This window comes from Capsicum annuum, chromosome 6 (assembly GCF_002878395.1).
Source record: "Capsicum annuum cultivar UCD-10X-F1 chromosome 6, UCD10Xv1.1, whole genome shotgun sequence".
NCBI lineage: Eukaryota > Viridiplantae > Streptophyta > Magnoliopsida > Solanales > Solanaceae > Capsicum > Capsicum annuum.
Genome location: NC_061116.1, coordinates 227247081 through 227268438, shown reverse-complemented (window position 1 = coordinate 227268438; position 21358 = coordinate 227247081). Strand labels below are relative to the sequence as shown.

At 32.5% G+C, this 21358-nt stretch overlaps 3 protein-coding genes across 8 annotated transcripts; all 3 read left to right on the top strand.

Annotated features, from left to right (window-relative positions):
- Positions 1–6063: 6063 nt before the first annotated feature.
- On the top strand, positions 6064–9283 carry LOC107874567 (3-ketoacyl-CoA synthase 2-like). The gene is made up of 2 exons (XM_047414270.1): positions 6064–6675; positions 8272–9283. Exons 1-2 carry the CDS (start codon positions 6100–6102, stop codon positions 8419–8421), a joined length of 726 nt encoding a protein of 241 aa, XP_047270226.1. The 5' UTR covers positions 6064–6099; the 3' UTR covers positions 8422–9283.
- LOC124885307 (3-ketoacyl-CoA synthase 11-like) lies at positions 8698–9060 on the top strand. Its single transcript, XM_047414623.1, has one exon. The coding sequence runs from the start codon at positions 8698–8700 to the stop codon at positions 9058–9060; it is 363 nt and encodes a 120-aa protein (XP_047270579.1).
- Positions 9284–11469: 2186 nt separating the features above from the next.
- Positions 11470–20754, top strand: LOC107875284 (probable histone H2A variant 1). 6 transcript variants are annotated; one of them, XM_016721936.2, is made up of 3 exons: positions 11470–11547; positions 11971–12113; positions 20161–20754. In XM_016721936.2, exons 2-3 carry the CDS (start codon positions 11997–11999, stop codon positions 20455–20457), a joined length of 414 nt encoding a protein of 137 aa, XP_016577422.1. In that variant the 5' UTR covers positions 11470–11547; positions 11971–11996; the 3' UTR covers positions 20458–20754. The 6 variants fall into 6 exon arrangements, with proteins under 6 accessions (XP_016577422.1, XP_047270223.1, XP_016577421.1 ...); XM_047414267.1 differs by having other exon boundaries at positions 11490–11547; positions 11968–12113; XM_016721935.2 differs by having other exon boundaries at positions 11543–11621.
- Positions 20755–21358: the final 604 nt, after the last annotated feature.

The window sequence follows — 21358 nt, the reverse complement described above, 5'->3', positions numbered from 1 at the left end:
GCACTGAAAAGCCCACATCTTTTCTCCAAGATTAGAAATAGTTGGACGCCTCTCTACTTGGAAAACTTAAAAACTTAACCGCTCAATTAAAAATATTTTTATCTGCTAAATCAATATGTTATATAGTCACTTGTCCTCGTTCCCCTCTTTTGAATTTGGTATAATTTGCGTTAAATGTAGACAGAATAAAGTATGTCAAATTTAATGATAGTATTGATCGGTAGAGCTTACGATCAAAATATGTCGTCATTCTAAAAAAGTACATAATTATGTCATGAATATAAAAAGTGATCAAAATATGTATAATGCATTATTTTTGTACATTATATAAGTTGTAAAAAAGGGAATAGTGCACTATTCATTTTTTCATAGAGTGCACTATTTTAATTCATTGTTAATTTTTTCATATAGTGCACTGCCTTTTTTTTAAAATTAATGCACAAATATAGTTTACTATAGAACTCATGATGTTAAATATATTTGTGAAAATAGAACTTCATGATGCAATTGTCATATAAATGTTTCGTCATATATAGTCCAGGTGTTGAGGCCCAATTTTTATTTTTTCTAAAATGAATATTTCCTATACTATTTTTATTTTTTTTCTGAAACTGAATTATAGAAGAAACCTTTTGTTATTTTAATTAATTTTAAACTTTTAGGTCTCTTTTTTATCATCATTTGTGTATTCAAATATCTGTAAGTATATTTATAAAGAGTATCACCTAAATGAACTAATATTATTAACTCATACTAATTGTTTTAATAAATATATTGTAATAATATAGTCCATTATTTTTGTGCACTATCTAATTTTTTTCTATTTTATAAATTTACACTTTGTCCAGTTTTTTTTTATGATTCAACAAAAAATAATACTCTAAAAATATAGCCGCACACGACATGTATTGTTGCGAAAATAGTGCGCTATATTATTGCAACTAATAATACATTGTTGCAATATTTTATTGAAACGATTAGTATGAGTTAATATTAGTATTTGATTTTAGATGATAATCTTTATAAATATAGTTATGGGTATTTGAGTACACAAATTCTGATAACAAAATAAGGTAGCTAAAAGTTTGAAATTGATTAATATAACAAAGATTTCTTTTATATTTCAATTTTTTTAAAAAAGTATAGGAATATTCTTCTTCTTTTTTTGGCACCTCAACACCTAGACTATATATGACGAAACATTAAGGTGTCATTTGGTTGGGAATGTAGTTATGTTGGGATTAGTCATGGTGGAATAAGTTATGATGAGATAAGTTATATTGGGATTAATTATGATAAATTATTTTTTATTGAGTATTTGGTTTGTTGTTTTCAAATTAATATGCATGGTATAATTTCTAAGAATAAAGTATTTGATTACCAAAATACTCCTATCTTATTTAACTTCTTTTTTTGTTTATATATATATATTTGTTTTCAAGCTTTAAATATTTATTCTTAAAAATAAAACTTTCATCTTATTTAGCTTAATTTTTTTTGTGTGTGCATTTTCATGTTTATATCGTGTGTATTTTAAAAATAAAACTTTCATCTTATTTAGATTTAATTTTTTTGCATGTGCCTTCCCATGATTTTACCGTGTGCGTTTAAAAAAAAAATCTTACTACATCTTATTTAGTTTGAATTAAAAACTTCCAACTTAAGTTTCTTAAAGTAAAAGAAGATTTGTTGTTTATGTCTCTTCATTTAAACACATATTACTCATATAATATAGAATATTAAAATTCATTTTAATTGATATATACATTATCATTTTTCAAGTTATGAAAAAACTATTTAATTTAAAATATATAATTGAACAATAGAGTCGATTGTGAAATGATAATGTGTATTAAAACTAGGCAACGTCTTTGTAGTTGTTAAAATATTTTATAGATTACTAGTGAATGGTAATTATTATTATAAAATCCACTTACTTTAGTTAATCTTTTCATTGTGCAGTAAAAACTTTTTGTGTTATCAATTCACAAAAATAACACTTGGAAGGAAAAAGTTGATGTTAAATTCCATTTTTCTATGCTTAAAAAATTATAGTACCTATATTTTGTTGGATATACAAAAAATTGTAGTACGTAGTTTTGATCCTTATTATGTATGAATCTAACATATTTTATTTTTTAATTTGTTAATTTTGCATTTTGATCCTTTATATAAGAAAATAGCGTATAAGTTTATAAAATTCACAAGCAATGGGATGAAAAAAAATACAAAGTTTAAGTAATAAGTGGTTAATTTTTCTTAGTCATATATTTCCTTCGTTTCAAAATAAGATATTTTAATTTTTTTCAATTTGTCATAAATAACACGTTTTAGATAATCAAGTAGATATCAATAATTTTTTTTCAATTTCAAAAGCAATAATTAAAGATGATAAGAAAGATTGGAGAAATGTGTTTGTAATAGATTTGGGGTATTTTGTTATTTTATAACTTATCTCTGGATAAATTAAGGTGGGATAACTTATACCACCAAACATGTGGTATAACTTATTCCGGGACTATTATTAATTCCGGAAAAAGTTATCCCAAGTATTGACAAACCACACGATGTATTAAAAAGTTTATTTTGAAACTATTATTTTGTTCCGGGATAACTTGTCTTAGTACCTTACACCAAACGGCCCCTTATATGACAATCGGATCATGAGGTTTTATCTTGAGAAATATATTTAATATCAAAAATTCTATAGTGCACTATATGAGAAAAAAAAAAAAATAGTGCACTATTTTGTACACTATATAAAAAAAAATGGTCATGAAAAAAATTAAATAATGCACAAAAATAATGCATTATTTATTTTTCTATAATCTTAGCCTTGTTAACTGTGTGCCATTAAAAAGATAAAATTAAAAAATATATTAAATTTATTTTAATCACTGACATAATTCATTCGCGACATATTTTGATGGCCAACTGTGATATAGTTAAAGTATCTGTTTCTGTCAGTAAGGAGTTTTGATTAATGTCAGAGCAACTTGTGTAACCACAAGCCCAAAACATTTAATAAGCCCAACAACTACTACCGTACTAGATATACGTTTTAAAGCTCTAAAAAATCCCAAAATAAAAAGGGTCTATTCCTTACTCAAGTTTCTCAAACAAGATTTCAGTGATTCCAATTTCTATTAATTCTTTATTCAAATTCAATTTCAACAAATATATATAATGATAATTACATATATATTTTAAATTTTAATATGAAAATTGCATATTTATATTGCAACTACACACACTGCATATGTATTTTGAAGTGTAATCTGAACAGTGTACCAAATCATACTTAACATTGTAAAAAATATGTACTATAAACTTATTGAAAACATATTCAACATATAAGAGTAAAATGAATAACTTTCATTCACTTCTCAATTAGTAACTTTGATTTACTACAAAATATAAGAAAAGAAAGAACAACTGGTAAAATTGAGAAATTAATACCAATATCAATTTGCCAAAAAATTTTAGAAATTGATACGAATATGTATTTATATTATACGTCACAGTTAAGAACATATGATGTAAACTGCATATGTATTTTTAAGTTAAACCTAAATACTGCATATCTAAACACTGTATATGTATTTTTGAAGCAAAATCTCACTGTAATAAATAAATCTGAATACCAAAATAAAACACATACTACAAAATTATTGAAAACATATTCAACATAAAAGACTAAAATGAATTAGTTTCATTCACTTCAAAATTAGTAAGGTCGATTCACTACAAAACATAAAAAAAGTTTCTACAATTAATACCAACATCCAGATAAATCTTGACAACTACGCAATGTAATAAAATCATGAACAATCAGACTTCTAAAACTTCTATGACACTAGTTATCTTGCTTTCCCTAACCGGCCTCAATGATGCTTCGTCATCACTTTGGGTTTTTGCTTCTTATTTTCTCATGTCGTAGTCCACAATAGTGAAGCATATCTTATACGAAGTACATTGAGATTGAACTCAAACGTAGGAACGCCTTGACAATAAGAAAGACACTCTGCGTAAGTAATCATATACAAACCACAGTCCCTACAAAAAATCATTCAATAATAGTTAAAATATATTTTGTACAAACTTACAAATTTATTATACGTATAAAATACTTATGTGGTGCAAATTTTAAAAGTTTTCTTACAATGAATATTTCATCACGCGACACCTATACAAAGTTAAATTACACCTTATTAAACTGTGAAAACAACTAAATGCAACTAACACATCAAAAAATACATATAACAATGCATATATATATTGAACAAACCAAAAATACAAAATCATCACTAAAGGAAAATACATATGAAATTTGTTATGTATGTATAAAAATATAAATACTACCCTATACCTTAAAATGTATATCGAACCATATCGTAGTTGTGTTATTTGTTGGCTCATACGTTTTTCACTTTATCATTTGACTCACATGAGCTTCTGTATTTGTCCAGCTGTTATTTTATCTGCTTTCATACTAGTATGTTGTTTATGTGCTGACGTCTCGGGCCCACCATGTTTTATTAATGCAGGCTCAGATCCTTAGGATAGCAGACGTCCACATTAGGCTCTATTACCGTTTTCAGCTGAGATTTTGGTGAGCTCCAACTCTCTCTGGAGCCAGTCTATGCCTAGTATTTTTTTATTATATGTACAGGTTTCTGGTTGGGCATGACGGGCCGTATGCCAACTAGTCGCTTGTAGTATAGTGTGTTAAACTGACTAGAGGCTTCATGGACATCGTGTGGTATTGTATAGTTTTGTTAATGTAACTCCCTCGTGTATATATGCAACTCTTATTGAATACCTTGCTCGTTATTATTCCATAACCTCGCGTACGTCATAGAGTGCTTGTAGAATGTGTGTATACAGTTCTTGTTCGTCCTTAATTTAGGGCGTGACAACATAAAAAATTTAAAATATTTGTTCAGCCATTACAACATAAAATCAAAGAAACAGGAGAAATGGTGAAACTTTGTTCAATCATTAGAGCCTAAAAATCTTAAAATCAGAATTGCTAATGGATTAGAGTACAAAAAAAATGAAGAACCTGATAACATGCAATAAAGGGATTAATTAGTTACCTGAAATAGAGGAACACTATCCTTATCAGATCTTGCTAAAATCGTGCGAAAGGAAAAAGTTTAAAAGAAGGAAATCTTTCAATGGCGCGAAAAAAAGGGTAAAGAAAAAAAAAATAAGAAAAGAGAAAAAGAAAAACGTGAAAAGGGAAAAGCTATACACGGTAAAAGGTAAAGTAGGGGACCACTTTTAAAATAATATTATTATTACTACACAGTGTAATTTCATTAAAGTGTTACTATTTTTTATAATTTAAGTCTTAGGTATGCTACTCCACGTAGTTTTTCCTAACATATACTCCAGCAATGTATATCTTATTGAAACATATATTGACCTCCAATTTTCTATCTTCAATTTGATACTCCCTTCATTTTTATTTTAAATTATTCTCCTCGTTTTTCGTAAAATAATTTGATTAATCTTTAAAATTACATTAGACTAAATTAATTTTATTTTTTAAAATTAAAATTTATATATTTAAAAAATATATGAAAAGTACTATAAATTGTATTTTTTTGTTAATTTGATTAAAAAATATATCTTAAAATATTGATCAAAGTTTATATTGTTTGACTCTAAAAAAAATAAAAAATTGAAAGAGATTGAGGGAGTATTTTTAAAGAATTTAATTCTTATCTTATCCATTATATGTGTCTTCATTCTTGCCAATCCTATACTTGTCATTTTTGCTAAATCACAGGATTGTTTAGACTTATGTAAGGATGCATGTCGAATATTTCAAAAGTAATATATTTTTAAAAAATTTAATACGGGTGCAGCATCATTAGTAAACAATGCTACTTGTACAGTATGTTAAGTTAACATTTTGTGAAAAGCGTTATAGATTATTGTGAGATATAAGTAACAAAATCTTAGCTTTAAATGCTAGAAAGGCAAGTTGACATCCAAATTTCTATATAAGTGATAGTAGTATAATATCCATTTCATCCAAAACTTCTACATATATACTGTTTTGGCATACAACATCCATTTTCATTCAATATGTCTATCGACAATATTTCCCAATCAAATTATTTCCTAGATTTCCCCATCATCTGGCTAACATTGCTGGTAATTTTCATATGGGGTGTAAAGATTTTCACAAAGAAGCCTTCACAAAAAGTTCTCTTGATAGATTTTGCATGTTACAAGCCCCTTGCCACACAAATGTGCACCATAGAAAAAACACTAAAAATAGCCAAACTAATGGGGAATTACTCTGATGAAATATTGGATAAAATGAGAATGGCTATGAAGAAAGTGGGACTTGGTGACTTCACTTATTTGCCAGAGACTTTGCTCACAAAATCTCCAAATTTATGTTTAGAGACTTCATTAAAAGAAGCCCAAAGTGTCATGTTTGGAGCATTGGATATGCTTTTTGAAAAGACCAAAATTGATCCAAAAGATATTGGAATCCTAATTGTGAATTGTTCTGTTTTTGATCCAGTTCCCTCGTTGTCTTGTATGATAGTGAATCATTATAAGATGAATGAGAATGTTTTAAGCTACAATCTTGGTGGAATGGGTTGCACTGCTGGATTATTAGCCGTTCGTCTTGCAAATCAATTGCTTCAGGTAAGAATTGAGTCAAAGCTACTGAGTTCTGTCAAATCTGATCTGTATAGGTTAGCACACTGCAACAACGCCACCGAACATAAGGTCAATCTAATGTTTAAGTAAACTTAATGAGCTCTGTTTGAGTCCCTAGTTTGTTACTTAAGTCATTTAGTTGTTTTCTGTTCTCATTTTATGCAACTTTACCATGCATGCCAACATTGTAAAAGCAATTATCCACCAGCCATAAACTTTCGTGTTATGTATTTGACGGAGCGTGTTAGTAACTTATGAGTTCACATGAACTTAGTGTAATTCTTTTGTCAATTAATTATTATTGAATATTAAATTAAAGTAGATGAAGTCTCTGTAAAAAGTACAAATCAAGAGATGATGCATTAATTGTAGTAGTGCTGAATGTACTTTGATTGAGAAGTGTTAGTCTTTTTGCCAAATATGAATTTTTTCGCTAATTACATATATAGACATACACGAAGTTGTCATAATCTGGTTCTTTTTCTGAAGGATTTGTCAATTTTTATGACATGATACGAAGGTATAAGTCGAATAAATATTGGAGGGAGGTGATTAGTTATAATATAGAGCAGTTACAATTTATGAAAGATATCTTGATAGTATGCTGTGGAGGATGCAGATTAAGGTAGAAGATTAGTGTGTAGAAGTTCGACCGTTATAGTAGGAAACAGTAATTTGTTTGTATCCGCGTCTGAAGTTTTTTGATCGTGATGTTTCAGCAATATCTATGATTACAGATGTTTAATTATTTATTATAGATATTTACATTTAATTATCTTATAAGTAATGATATGGTTGTGTAAATTTATTTTACATGTACATAGAATCTACGGAAAAGAGTCAAAAATATCCCTGAGCTATTTGAAATGGATAAAAAATATCCCTCATTTATTTTTGTCTCAAAAAATACCCTTTTGTTTGATTTTTTGGCTCAAAAACACCCCTCTATTAATTTTTTGACTCAAAAATATCCTTTTCTCTAACGGAATGCCACCAAACACGCCACATGAATAAAAAAAGTCACTTGATCAGTCCATGTCAACATACACAAATGAAACCTGATTGTAGTGAGAAAAATGGTAATTCAGAAGCGAAATTGAAATTTGGAGGGTGAAAATTTAGTGTAAATGTAGGACAACCAGAAGTTGATGCGGTAAAAAATTGCTCGAGTGAGTCTCGTAACTTTGAAAATGTAAAATAATAAAATATAAGGCGGTGAAAGGGATGATATGAGGAAAAAAATTGAAGAATTAAATTTTGCCTCTTGGTTCGGGTTTTTGAATATGGATCGGATTGAATTTTTAAATAGAATAAAATGGGCTGATTGTTAGGTGGATTAAATGTAGTGATTTTTCACGTGTATGCTGACGTGGACTGATTAAGTAACTTTTTTTTTTATCTAGATGGTGTGTTTGGTGGCATTCCGTTAGAAAGAAGTATTTTTGAGCCAAAAAATTAAGGGAGGAAGTTATTTTGAGTGAACAAATTAACAAAGGGTTATTTTTGAGCCAAAAAGTAAACAAAAGGGTATTTTTGACCGAATCTAACTCTTGTAATATTGACATTACATTTGTGCAACAGGTGCATGAGAGCACGTATGCTCTAATATTGAGTACAGAGAACACTTCACACTGTTGCTACCTTGGCAAGGATCAATCCAAATTAATACCTAATTGCACATTTCGCGTAGGGGGAGCTGCTATCCTACTCTCTAATCGTTCATCGGATTGAAATTCGTGCAAATACGAGCTGCTTCATGATGTTCATTATAACGGAGCAAGTTCAGATCGTTCATACAAATCACTTCTCCAAGAAGAAGACGACGATGGACTAGTTGGAGTTTCCATAACTAAAGATCTCTTAGTTGCAGCAACTAATGCCATTGAAACCAACCTCACTTTACTAGGTCCCTTGATCCTTCCCTTATCTGAAAAAATTCTTTTCCTGAAAAATATTGTCACCAGAAGGATTTTTGGGGTTAAAAAGTACGTACCAAATTTCACCAAAATGGATCACTTTCTTCCACATGTGGGAGGGTTACCTGTACTTAATCAGTTGCAGAAAATTTTGGGATTTAGTGATTTGGCTATGGAAGCTTCGAAAATTTCATTGAAAAGATTTGGGAATACTTCGAGTAGCTCGATTTGGTACCTATTGGCTTATGCAGAGGCTAAGGGAAGAATCAAGAAAGGTGATAAAATTTGGCAAATGGCTTTCGGGTCGGGTTTTAAATGTAGCAGTGTGATTTGGCGTGCCATAAAAATTGTTGATAGCAATGACATGAAAAATCCATGGAATGAAGAGAGTGAGGCTCTAATTGATCTCAATTTGGACAAAAATGCACCATCCCATGGCTATTTTGAAATTTGAGCCAAAACTATTGAGTTCGAACTCTATTTTATCTTGTATTTTAGTCAAGATTTATAAGTTCTGATTGTATTGCATTTTAGCATCAACAACCATTAATTATATCATCTCAACATTCTTAAAACCTTATCCCATACTACTGCTTAATAAGAGCCATTATCCTTCCCATAAAAAATTAAGTCATCTGAGTTCAATCCTGCCTCAATGTTATGACCATATAGCTATATGCAAATTGATTATATTATTCAGTAATATACCACCAATGTTATCACCATGTAGCTTACTTTGCATGATTTTGTAAAGGAGGTGATAGCTCATGATCACTCGACTCTGAATTTTTATCTAAAAAGTCACTCATTTTTAGTTTTTACTTCAATAGTCACTCGACTATAATTGTTTTACTCAGAAAGTCGTGTTTTATTTATAAAGTCACTCAAACTATTTAATTGATTTTTCATTAAAATTTGCTAACTTTAAATTTTTATTTAAAATCAAATTTTGTTGAGATTGAGTGTGTTAATCTACTTTAGCATTAGAGCAGACTAATTATTATTTCCAGTTTTTGATTTAGTTAGTTAGTTGAATCACCTGCTGTTAGAGTTAGTTATACAACTGTCATTAGCTGTTAAAATATCTTCCTAGATATTTTTTTTTTTAAAATTCTTTTGTACGTGTACATATACTCTATCTACTATCTGAGAAGGAAGAAAAGAGAACTATCATTTCCACAAATTCATTCTATTAGGGATCGTTTGGTGTAAGGTATAAAGGTAAAGTAGTTTCGGGATAAAATAAAGAATGTTTGATTGGAGGTATTAGTTGATATCGAGATAACTTATCTCACTATTTACACTAGGATAAGTCATCTCATATGCATGGTGGGATAATCTGTGAAATTAATTATTCCTGATATTAATTATTTCGGGATAACTATTTTCCAATCAAACGACCCAGGCCTTTTCATCTCTCCAGCTACTCATCTCCATCAATGAACCAGGTCCCTTTTCATGATCTCTCCAGCCACTCATCTCCATCAACGAAGTTTCACTTTGTTCGATTCATTCTTCTGATAAAATTCCAATTAGTAAAAAGATATTCATTTAATGACCCGCTTTACTTGACCTGTCTCTGTTAAAAATATAGTACTAATATTTAAGACATTCAACTAACAAATTATCACTGACTGGAAAAAAACAAAAAAAACATACAGAGAACTGAGAAGTAGTGCAACTAGATTTCTTCAATATCTTCCAACTAACTATTACATGTCTTTTAGCTGATTTTAATAAGAACATCGTACAAGTACTAACTATTACATGTCTTTTAGCTGATTTTAATAAGAACATCGTACAACTTGTACAGTGTACTGTCTGCAGGAAATTTATTTTACCTGCAGTCCGAAAGATATAAAATTGGACCAACAAATTGATCACTTTTGGTAGGTGGCTCAAAAATTTTAGCCTCATCATAGTTTGTACCTTTTATGTGTAGATAAGATATTTTTAGAAACATGTAACTCTAGAATTTAATAGTATGATCTTTGTGTACTCTTGCTATAGACTTGTACGTGGTCAACAACTATAAATTATTCTTTTGTTCGCTTTTATTTATCATTATTTTTTTAATTATATTTTTATTTTTACTCAACACTTTTTAACATATTAAGAAAACATAATTTTTTTCTATTTTATCATTAACATTAATTGGTTATTGTCTAGACCATTTTCAAAACATATACTCTAAACATTTATTAATAGAAGTAATATGATTAAATAGTCATATCAATAACTGTTTTCATAGTTGATGTGTCATGTCAAAAGCGACAAAGAAAAGAAAACGGAGGGAGTATTATTTGTTAGTTTGGTAAATCTTCCTTCTTATAATGTTAAGAACCAAAGTTACTTTGCGACGAGAGCGAACCTTGAAACTCTTCATGGTATCCCTTTTCGAGATATCTATTTAATAAATGACTCTCATTTTATTTAGCTTACAATTTAAGGATGTTTTAGACCATACTCTTTCTTTTAAGCAAACTAAAAATTTATAGGAAATATTAGATCACATTCTAAAATTTTATAAGTTGTGACAAACGTTAGTCGATAGTCTAATATTTTATTTATAATATTGAAAAATATATAAGCAAAAATCAGATCTAAGTATAAAATTATACGAAAAAGTAAACTTTCAAGCACTATATTTGCATAATTTAAAAAAATAAAAACAAAATTTGAATGATACTAGTAAATTATCAAATAACAAGTGAATTGCCAACTTCAATTTGGGCCGTGATTCTTAAGAAGTTGGGTTTGTTTAGGTGGCCCAGCCCAATCAATTGAGGGTAAAGTTGTAAAATAACGAAAACTTGTAATTCAAATAAAGTCAAAATTCAGAATTCCCACCAAAAACTCACCACTTTTTTAAAAGAGCCAAACAAGAAGTGGACAGTACAAATCTACACAGAATATAAAAAAATATAAAAAATAAAAAAAGGTACTCTTCTCTTCGCAAAGCTCTCTCATATTATCTGATCTTTTGATTTTTGTCTTTTGTGTTTCGTGTTTAAGGTATTTTCTGTCGTTTTTACTTTTCATTACTCCTTTGTTTTGCTTCGCTTGAGTTGAGCGACTTAAAACTGTCTCTTAAAAATTTGTGTATGCTCTGATCGCTTCAGACCCTAATTTGTCTGATTTCACGGGGTAAGTTATTGTTGAATTTAGTGTTTAAGGTGATGTTAAAGTCAGATCTACGAATTTAAGTCGTTCAATGGCAACATTTTTGAAAGGAGTATATAATTTCCTTTCGTTTCTGCTGAATATGTAATCAATATTTGGAAAATTAACATCGTTTTGGACAGTTTATAATTAGGAGTATAAAAAGGTCTGACTGTTTGCCTTTTCTGTGTGTTGTTAGTAGATAGTGTAGTGTTGAAGTGAAGGAAAATGGCAGGGAAAGGAGGGAAAGGCCTTGTAGCGGGGAAAACAACAGCTGCGGCGGCTGCCAACAAAGAGAAAGACAAGAAAAAGCCAATCTCTCGTTCATCTCGAGCTGGCCTGCAGGTAATCAATCCACTGTTTCACCTTTATTAAGGCCACATATTGCCTGATTTTTGTAGAATATGAAATGATACACGACGTTGTTTGGCTACTTGATCTACCCAATATTTGATAAAATCACCACCAACAATAACATACCCAGTGTAGTCTCACAAGTGAGGTATGGGGAATTGTTTATACGTAGACCTTATACTTACCTTTTTGGGGAGGGAAGTATGTATGTAGTCTTGGCTAATATCATGTCATCAACAAATAACATACACCACGACACCTGTCGGGTGAGTTTGTCCATCACTATGGCAAATAAGAACGTTCTCCCAACTACAACCCTATCATGACTTGTAAGTGTTCTAAATATCCTTTCATTGTTCTAGCCCGGGTCTTGACTTCATCGCACATGTCCTTAATTGCTCATCAAACGACCTCCTTAGGGACTTTGTTGTATGCCTTTTTTAGGTATTACAAAACATTACTACAAAGTGTTATATGGTCTCAAATAAGGAGGTTTTGTTTGCACTGTTTCAGATTGTTGCTTCTGTTACAGAAGATTGCACAATTTCAGAAAGTTGCAACTCTTCAATGAAAGTACACACTGTTTCAGTGAACCAGTGCACTGTTTCAGAAAATTACTGCATTGTTTAAGTGAATAGACATGCATTTTCAGGAAGAGTCACACACCTCTAATATGAACCAATGCCACCTTTTCAAAGGGGCATCTAGTGGCTACATAAACCTGGTTTCATCCACAGGTTTATGATATAGAAATTTTCAAATTAAAAAACATTCTTCTTGTCTTAAAAATACTCTAAGTGTGATCATTCAAACTGTGAGTGTGTTCGAAGAATCCGCCTATTTGAGGTACCGCTATAGTTGGATTGAAGGCCATTTTATCCTGGGAGGAAGATTTCATAACCTCGGGTACAGTGAGGGGAATTATTCCTTAAGGAAAGTCCGTGAATTCGGACGACTTGGCCTTAGCTATTTTTGTTTCATCTTTATTTTCTGAAAAATAAATACACCTCTTGGAAAGGTCTTTTTGATCTTGTGTTGAGGGTATTTAATACTTCATTGTGTTCTTGTTCATACTTGAACTCGAGTTGAGGTTGTTGTTGCAATATACAGATTCTACATACCCGAATATATTGTGGAAATAACAATCTTAAGGAATAAATTAACAGAATCTGTATTACTTGTTTTTGGAGATTAAAGCTTAGGCTTTCTACTCCGCTTGAATTTAACTGGTGATTAGAAGACATAAAATCTTCATCACAAGTTAAGATTCACTCGGATGACGATTCGAAGTAATAAAAACTTCATCGTTAACTAGAAATAAGAAGAAGAGTTTAAAGTTATTTAACTTTATTAATAGTATTCTGAAAAATACTAATTTTCTGTCTTGTGGTGACAGGAAAAATGACAACTGAAAGTCAAATGATGGATGCGACAACGTCTATGGGGGCAAATAATATTGCCACATCAAGTCGCACAAATGCTCCGCCAACTATGGCACCGACAGAGAAGCCCGAAAAATTTTCGGGAATTGACTTCAAGCAGTGACAACAAAAGATGTTCTTTTACCTCACCACTTTATGTCTACAACGGTTCACTAGCGAAGACGCTCCTGAGGTGCCCGGGGGAACCTCAGACAAGGACCACTTCGTTATTGTAGAAGCTTGGAAACATTCAGATTTCCTTTGCAGGAACTATATTCTGAGTGGTCTCCAAGACGACTTTTATAATGTCTATAGTGGAACCAAGACATCAGAGGAACTGTGGGGGGCACTTGAACAGAAATATAAAACGGAGGATGAGAGAATTAAGAAATTCCTTGTTGCACGGTTCCTGGACTTCAAAATGATTGATAGCAAATCTGTTGTCTTTCAAGTACAGGAGTTGCAAGTCATCATACATAATCTCCTAGCAGAAGGTATATTTTTGAAAAATACCTTAGTTGAACAAATTAAAAATGTTCATAATACTCACATAAACTGTTTTGTAGGTTTAATTGTGAATGATGCTTTCCAAGTAGCAGCGATAGTTGAGAAGCTACCACTTTTGTGGAGAGACTTCAAAAACTACTTAAAACATAAACGTAAGGAGATGATCGTTGAAGATCTTATTGTCTGACTTCCTATTGAAGAGGACAATAAAGCTACCGAAAGAAGGTCAAAGGGAAATTCTACAATGAATGGAGCACATATTGTAGAAGATGGCCAAAACAACTCGAAGAAAAGAAAAAAAGTTGAACATGGAAGCAATCAACCCAAGAAAAAGTTCAAGGGAAAATGCTTCAATTGTGGCAAAATTGGCCACAAGTTCACAGATTGTCGAGCCCCGAAGAAAGGCAAGAAAAATGACTAAGTGAATATGATTGAGTCCAACCAAGAATATGATGATTTGTGTGCTATGTTCACGGAATGCAACTTGGTGGGGAATCCACGCGAATGGTGGATGGATTCAAGTGCCACACGCCATGTTTGCGCAAACAAAGAGTTGTTCTCGTCATTTGCTCCGGCTCAAGCAGAAGAAATGCTTTTCATGGCCAACTCTGCTACTGCTAAGGTGGAGGGAACAGGAAAAAAATTTGCCTAAAGATGACTTTCGACAAGGTCTTGACACTGAACAATGTGTTATATATTCCGGAGTTATGTAGGAATTTAATTTCTGTTTCACTCCTAAATAAGAATGGATTCAAATGTGTAACCGTTTCTGAAAAAATTGTAGTGAGCAAAGGAGAAATGTATATAGGAAAAGGCTATCTCACGGAGGGCCTTTATAAGATGAATGTAATGACTGTTGAAATGAATAAAAGTTCGAATTCGTCTTATTTGCTTGAGTCTTATGATTTATGGCATGAACGTTTTGGCCATGTTAATTACAAAACGTTACGAAAACTGATTAACTTAGAAGTTTTGTCAAACTTTGAGTGCAATAAATCAAAATGTCAAACGTGTGTGGAATCGAAGTATGCAAAACATCCTTATAAGTCCGTTGAAAGGAATTCGAATTCCTTAGACTTAATACACACTGACATTTGTGATATGAAGTCAACACCATCTCGTGGTGGAAAAAAGTATTTCATAACTTTTATTGACGATTGCACTAGATATTGTTATGTCTACTTGCTAAATAGTAAGGATGAAGCAATAGATGCGTTTAGGCAATATAAAGCTGAAGTTGAAAATTAGTTAGACAAAAAGATCAAAATGATAAAAAGTGATAGGGGCAGAGAATATGAATCTCCCTTTGCGCAAATATGTGTAGAGAATGGAATAATCCATCAAACTACGGCCCCGTATTCACCTCAATCTAATAGAATTGCGGAAAGGAAAAACCGAACTTTGAAGGAAATGATGAATGCATTACTTATAAGTTTTGATTTACCGCAAAACTTATGGGGGAAGGCCATCCTTACGGCCAATCGTATACTCAACAGAGTTCCCCATAGTAAGACACAATCAATTCCTAACGAAAAATGAAAAGGAAGGAAACCTAACTTGAAATATTTCAAAGTGTGGAGGTGTCTAGCGAAGATTCAAGTTCCTATACCTAAAATGGTTAAGATAGGGCCTAAAACGGTGGACTACGTGTTCATAGGATATGCTAAAAGCAGTAAAGCATGTCGATTTTTGGTTCATAAATCCGAACATTCGGATATAAATGAAAATACGGTAATTGAATCAGATAATGCTGAATTCTTTGAAAATATTTACCCGTATAAAATTAGACATGAACAGTCTAGTGGAGGATCTAAACGACCTTGAGATGAACGAAGTGAGAATGTACATAATGAGAAAATCCAAGACATAGTACACGTCAAAGAACGTCAACTTCGTTTGGGTCGGATTTTGTAACATTTCTCTTAGAAAATGAACCTCAAACATTTAAAGAAGCGATGTCGTCGTCAGACTCATCCTTTTGGAAAGAGGCAGTCAATAGTGAGATAGATTCAATCTTAAGCAACCATACATGGGAATTGGTTGACCTTCCTCCCGAAAATAAACCTTTAAGTTCTAAATGGATTTTCAAAAGGAAAATGAAGACGGATGGTACTATTGACAAATACAAGGCAAGACTTGTAGTAAAAGGCTTCAAATAGAAGAAAGGCCTTATTACTTTGATACATACTCGCCAGTAACAAGAATAACCTCGATTCGAATGTTAATTGCCTTGGCGGCGGTATATGATCTTCAAATCCATCAAATGGATGTGAAAACCGCATTCCTAAATGGAGATTTGGAGGAAGAAATTTACATGGAACAACCTGAGGGTTTTGTGGTTCCAGGAAAGGAAAACAAGGTGTGTAAACTTATCAAGTCACTATATGGACTAAAGCAAGCACCAAAACAATGACATGCGAAGTTTGACCAAACCATGTTGGCAAACGGATTCAAAATAAATGAATGTAATAAATGTGTTTATATTAAAGACACTCCAAATCACCAAGTCATTGTATGTTTATATGTGGATGATATGTTGATCATCAGTAGAGACATTTCTGACATAAATGCAACAAAACGAATGCTCGAGAGCAAGTTTGATATGAAGGACCTTGGAGTTGCAGATGTGATTTTAGGTATAAGAATCCATCGAACTCCACAAGGGTTGACATTGTCATAGTCTCATTATATCGAAAAGGTACTTGACAAGTTCAAGTATATAGAATTCGGTATGACCAAGACTCCATTGGATGCGAGCTTTGCACTTCAAAAGAATGATGGTGAAAGTGACTCGCAATTGGAGTACGCAAGAGTATTGGGATGTTTAATGTATATAATGAACTGTACACGACCAGACATAGCATGCGCTATCAGTAAATTAAGTCGGTACACGAGTAATCCCAACAAAATTCACTGGATGGCAATAAAAAGAGTTTTGGGGTATCTTAAATACACTCAAAATTATGCTCTGCATTATAATAAATATCATGCGGTACTTGAAGGATATAGTGATGCAAATTGGATCATTGGATCGAACGAAGTAAAATCCACAAGTGTATATGTATTTACTATCGGTGGAGGAGTAGTTTCTTGAAAATCTTCCAAACAGACCTGTATCGCTTGCTCTAAATGGAATCTGAATTTATCGCTTTAGATAAAGCCGGTGAAGAAGCAGAATGGCTTCGGAATTTCTTGAAAGATATTTCGTATTGGTCCAAGCCAGTGGCACCAATATGTATACACTGTGATAGCCAAACGGCAATAGGTAGGGCAGGGAGCATGATGTATAACGGTAAATCTCGTCTTATAAGACGAAGACATAATACCGTAAGAGAACTTCTCTCTAGTGGAATTATCATTGTAGACTATGTAAAGTCAAAGGATAATGTGTCGGATCCGCTTACAAAAGGCCTATCTAGAGAAGGAATAGAAAGAACATCCAAGAAAATGGGTTTAAGGCCTAGGACAAGTAAGCATGGCGGCAACTCTACCTAGCAGACTGTAGATCCCAAGAGCTAGGTTCAAGGAGATCAAACAAAGTTGTGTCTGACAGGTTCAACATTGTCAAATACCCAACCCATTCTCATGATGTAGACAATGTTTAGTAAACAAGGATAAGACTTTAGGTGAAAAGTCTTTTAATGATTATCTAAATTTGGCAGATTTGACTAAATAGTTTAATCTACAGGATTGAACGTTTAGAAATCACCTATGTGAGAGCGAAGTGGAAGCTGCTTCAAAGAGAATGTTAGTAAAGGCTTATTCTCTAAGTTCTCATGAAAATCGGGACGTGTTCATGGCTGAAAAGAACAAAATCGTAAGAACCATAAACGGTAAAAGGCTGGTTGTGTGACATGTGTTGTCTAGGTGTACATTAAAGCTCGACGGTTCAAAGATATCAAATCTACCGATTGACCGAGTGCATCTGATGCATGTTCACTACGGAAAGTTCAAAGGGAAACTCACTTATCCAGATGCAATCAGTCTTTGCTTGATGATTATATACTTGTCCGTAAAAGTTTTACGAAAAATAGCCATTCCCCATTCATGTGGGGGATTGTTGGGTTCACAGTAATGAAAGTGTGTTGAATGAAAATTGGAGAAATCAAGTGGAAGAGAAAAAAAAATTGAGTTAACACCAAAAATGAAAAGTGTACTCAATTTTGGCAAGTTTACTCTTTCTCCCACATTGGTGAAAGAAGAGAACTTGAGAGTGTTTATACTGAGAAACACTTACTCCACATGGCAAGTGAGGCAAGAAATAGATGATGCATCGCGCCGTCGTCGTCATCGCTCGGCTTCGGATTTCGAAAATGATCGATCGATGAGATTTATCTTTTTGGACAAAATTTATTTGAATTCCGAAGAATGCCAAGGAAAAATACAGTAAAATTTTTCTGCACTGTTTAGGCCTCCATTTATATATATACACGCAGTAACAGTGTTTCAGAACTGATGCGTCTGTTTGAAATGATGTTGCAGAAGGTTGCACTGTTTCAGATTGTTGCTTCTGTTACAGAAGATTGCACAGTTTCAGAAAGTTGCAACTCTTCAATGAAAGTGCACACTGTTTCAGTGAACCAGTGCACTTTTTCAGAAAATTACTGCATTGTTCAAGTGAATAGACATGCATTTTCAGGGAGAGTCACACACCTCTAATATGAACCAATGCCACCTTTTCAAAGGGGCATCTAGTGGCTATATAAACTTGGTTTCATCCACAGGTTTAAGATATAGAAAATATAGAAATTTTCAGATTAAAAAACATTCTTCTTGTCTTAAAAATACTCTAAGTGTGATCATTCAAACCGTGAGTGTGTTCGAGGAATCCGCCTATTTGAGGTACCACTATAGTCGGATTGAAGGACATTTTATCCTGGGAGGAAGTTTCCATAACCTCGGGTACAGTGAAGGGAATTATTCATTAAGGAAAGTCCGTGAATTCGGACGACTTGGCCTTAGCTATTTCTGTTTCATCTTTATTTTCTGAAAAATAAATACACCTCTTGAAAAAGTCTTTTTGATCTTGTGTTGAGGGTATTTAATACTTCATTGTGTTCTTGTTCATACTTGAACTCGAGTTGAGGTTGTTGTTGCAATATACAGATTCTGCATACCCGATTATATTGTGGAAATAACAGGTTTAAGATTACTATTTTCGAGTTTCATACTATCGCTGCTTGCTCTGTTCCATGGTTTGTGTTTTTTTTTGTTTTTTTCTAGTCTGCAAAAGCTAGGAAGTTCTCTCTTCAGAATCTGCTATGGTATCAAAAGTTTCATGCTTTTTGTGATATTGTTTCTTATTTTTCTTTTGATGTAAGTTAACTTTGAAAGAATTTGGAGTGCAATGTCTAAGTAGATGTCGGGTAATGGGTTTGTTTGATGTTGTAAAGTTCTTGAGTGTGCAAACTATATTTCTGAGTTCTTGCGAACTAGTTCTTGAGTTTGCAATCTGTACTTTAGATATTAGTTTTCTAGAAGATTTCCAAACTCGGATATTCAAATCTTCCTAAAACTAGTTTCTATAGTATTTCAACTTATGAGAAATTAAGAATGGAAATCTCGAAGAGACTTAGTTCAAACAAACACTTTCCAAAAAAATTTCACAGTTGCAAAATTTTAGAGTCCAAGACTTCAAGCTGTGTTCTTTTTACAGTCTTTGTTTGGTTTTTGCAAATATAATCTTTATTTTTTATAAGCAATAAGCATATGGAGGTGATGAACATAATAATAGGTCTTAATTGCATTCAGGGAATATCTGAAGATTAGCATCTTAAGCTCATAAACTTGGCATCAACAATGTACAATTGCAACAAAGTGACTTTCCATACAATGATGTCTCACTCCAAACTACCGTTGTGACTTAAGATGTGATTGTCATTGTTATTTGACACTTCAAAAATGCACACATGAAAAACTATCTGGGATTCATCTTACTCTTTTTGGGATATTGAATTTGGGGGTTTATCAAATATGTTAGCCTGTGTTATCTTTTTTTTATTGTTTCGGCACAATTGAGGAACTCTGGAATGAGTTTTGTTTTTTTTCTTTTCACAAGCATCCTCGTACAATATTGATATGGTTGTTTTGACATATTTGGGGGATTTTAGTTTCCAGTGGGAAGAATTCACCGTCAGCTCAAGAGCAGAACCTCAGCCCATGGCAGGGTTGGTGCAACAGCAGCTGTTTACTCAGCTGCAATTCTGGAGTACTTGACTGCAGAGGTTCTTGAATTAGCTGGTAATGCAAGCAAGGATCTTAAAGTGAAGAGAATCACCCCCAGGCACTTGCAACTGGCCATTCGCGGAGACGAGGAGCTTGACACACTTATCAAAGGGACCATTGCTGGTGGTGGTGTCATCCCTCACATTCACAAGTCCCTAATAAACAAAACCTCCAAGGAGTGAATTTCTCCTTTTTTATCTTAGATGTATCATGACTAATGACACTGCCTATGTTTATGTTTTTTCCTCTCTTATCTGGGTTGGTATGGTACTTGTTGGTCATGCTTGATTAGAATAACTTCTCTGATGTAATGAACATATTAGTTTGGTATTTTTACTTTGTTGGTTTTAGTTGGTATGTGGCTTGTTGATGTATGTATGTCATGGCACTTTATCAGCCTTCTCTGCATTGGCTGCCAGAGTAACTGTGTATTAGACTTGAATATCTGTTTACAAACTTTACACTTTTGAGTTTGAGAAGTATGAATGTCTGATGTATTCTATGTGGTAAAGAAGTGATGGAAGATCAACTCAGAAGAGTAACCATCATTATAGATTATACTCCAGCAGTTTCCCAGATGCGTAAACTTGTCTAACTGTGGATGAATAAACTTCTTTTCTGATGCAACTACACAGTCTGCAATACACTCTTAAAATATTACTAGTAAAAGTAAACAAAATTGTCACAATCAATATTTTTGAAGGGGTTACAAAGGCAACAGCTGCACTTTAAAAGATTCAACTGCTTTTCCCCGAGTTAAAGAATCAATTCAATGAAAAGAAAGGTGTATTGAAAACAAAGCACATATGGTTAATAGTTCATGACAGCATCAACAGGTGATGCTGCCACATGATCTGATCTTTCGTCAGATAATATTTGCAACTGAAAGAAAGTTTAGATCATGCTGGCAGCTTCAACGGCTAGTGCTTCACGGTGTAAGTAGTGGCGGAGCTAGAAATTCTAACGAGACGATTTAACTATAAGTTAAACTTGCAGAGTTCAGAATTGGCATGGATGGGACCAAGGACGAAGGAGATGTATTTATACAAGCGAAGTAGTCTAACTACTAACATACAAATCTCC

What these genes read in the sequence shown, in the direction of transcription:
- LOC107874567 (XM_047414270.1), top strand. Translation starts at nt 6,100, where the DNA reads ATGTCTATCGACAATATTTCCCAATCAAATTATTTCCTAGATTTCCCC. An exon ending in TTGCAAATCAATTGCTTCAG is followed by an intron (nt 6,676 to 8,271) that starts GTAAGAATTGAG and finishes TTTGTGCAACAG; the next exon opens with GTGCATGAGAGCACGTATGC.
- LOC107875284 (XM_016721936.2), top strand. Translation starts at nt 11,997, where the DNA reads ATGGCAGGGAAAGGAGGGAAAGGCCTTGTAGCGGGGAAAACAACAGCT. An exon ending in CATCTCGAGCTGGCCTGCAG is followed by an intron (nt 12,114 to 20,160) that starts GTAATCAATCCA and finishes GGGGGATTTTAG; the next exon opens with TTTCCAGTGGGAAGAATTCA.
- LOC124885307 (XM_047414623.1), top strand. Translation starts at nt 8,698, where the DNA reads ATGGATCACTTTCTTCCACATGTGGGAGGGTTACCTGTACTTAATCAG.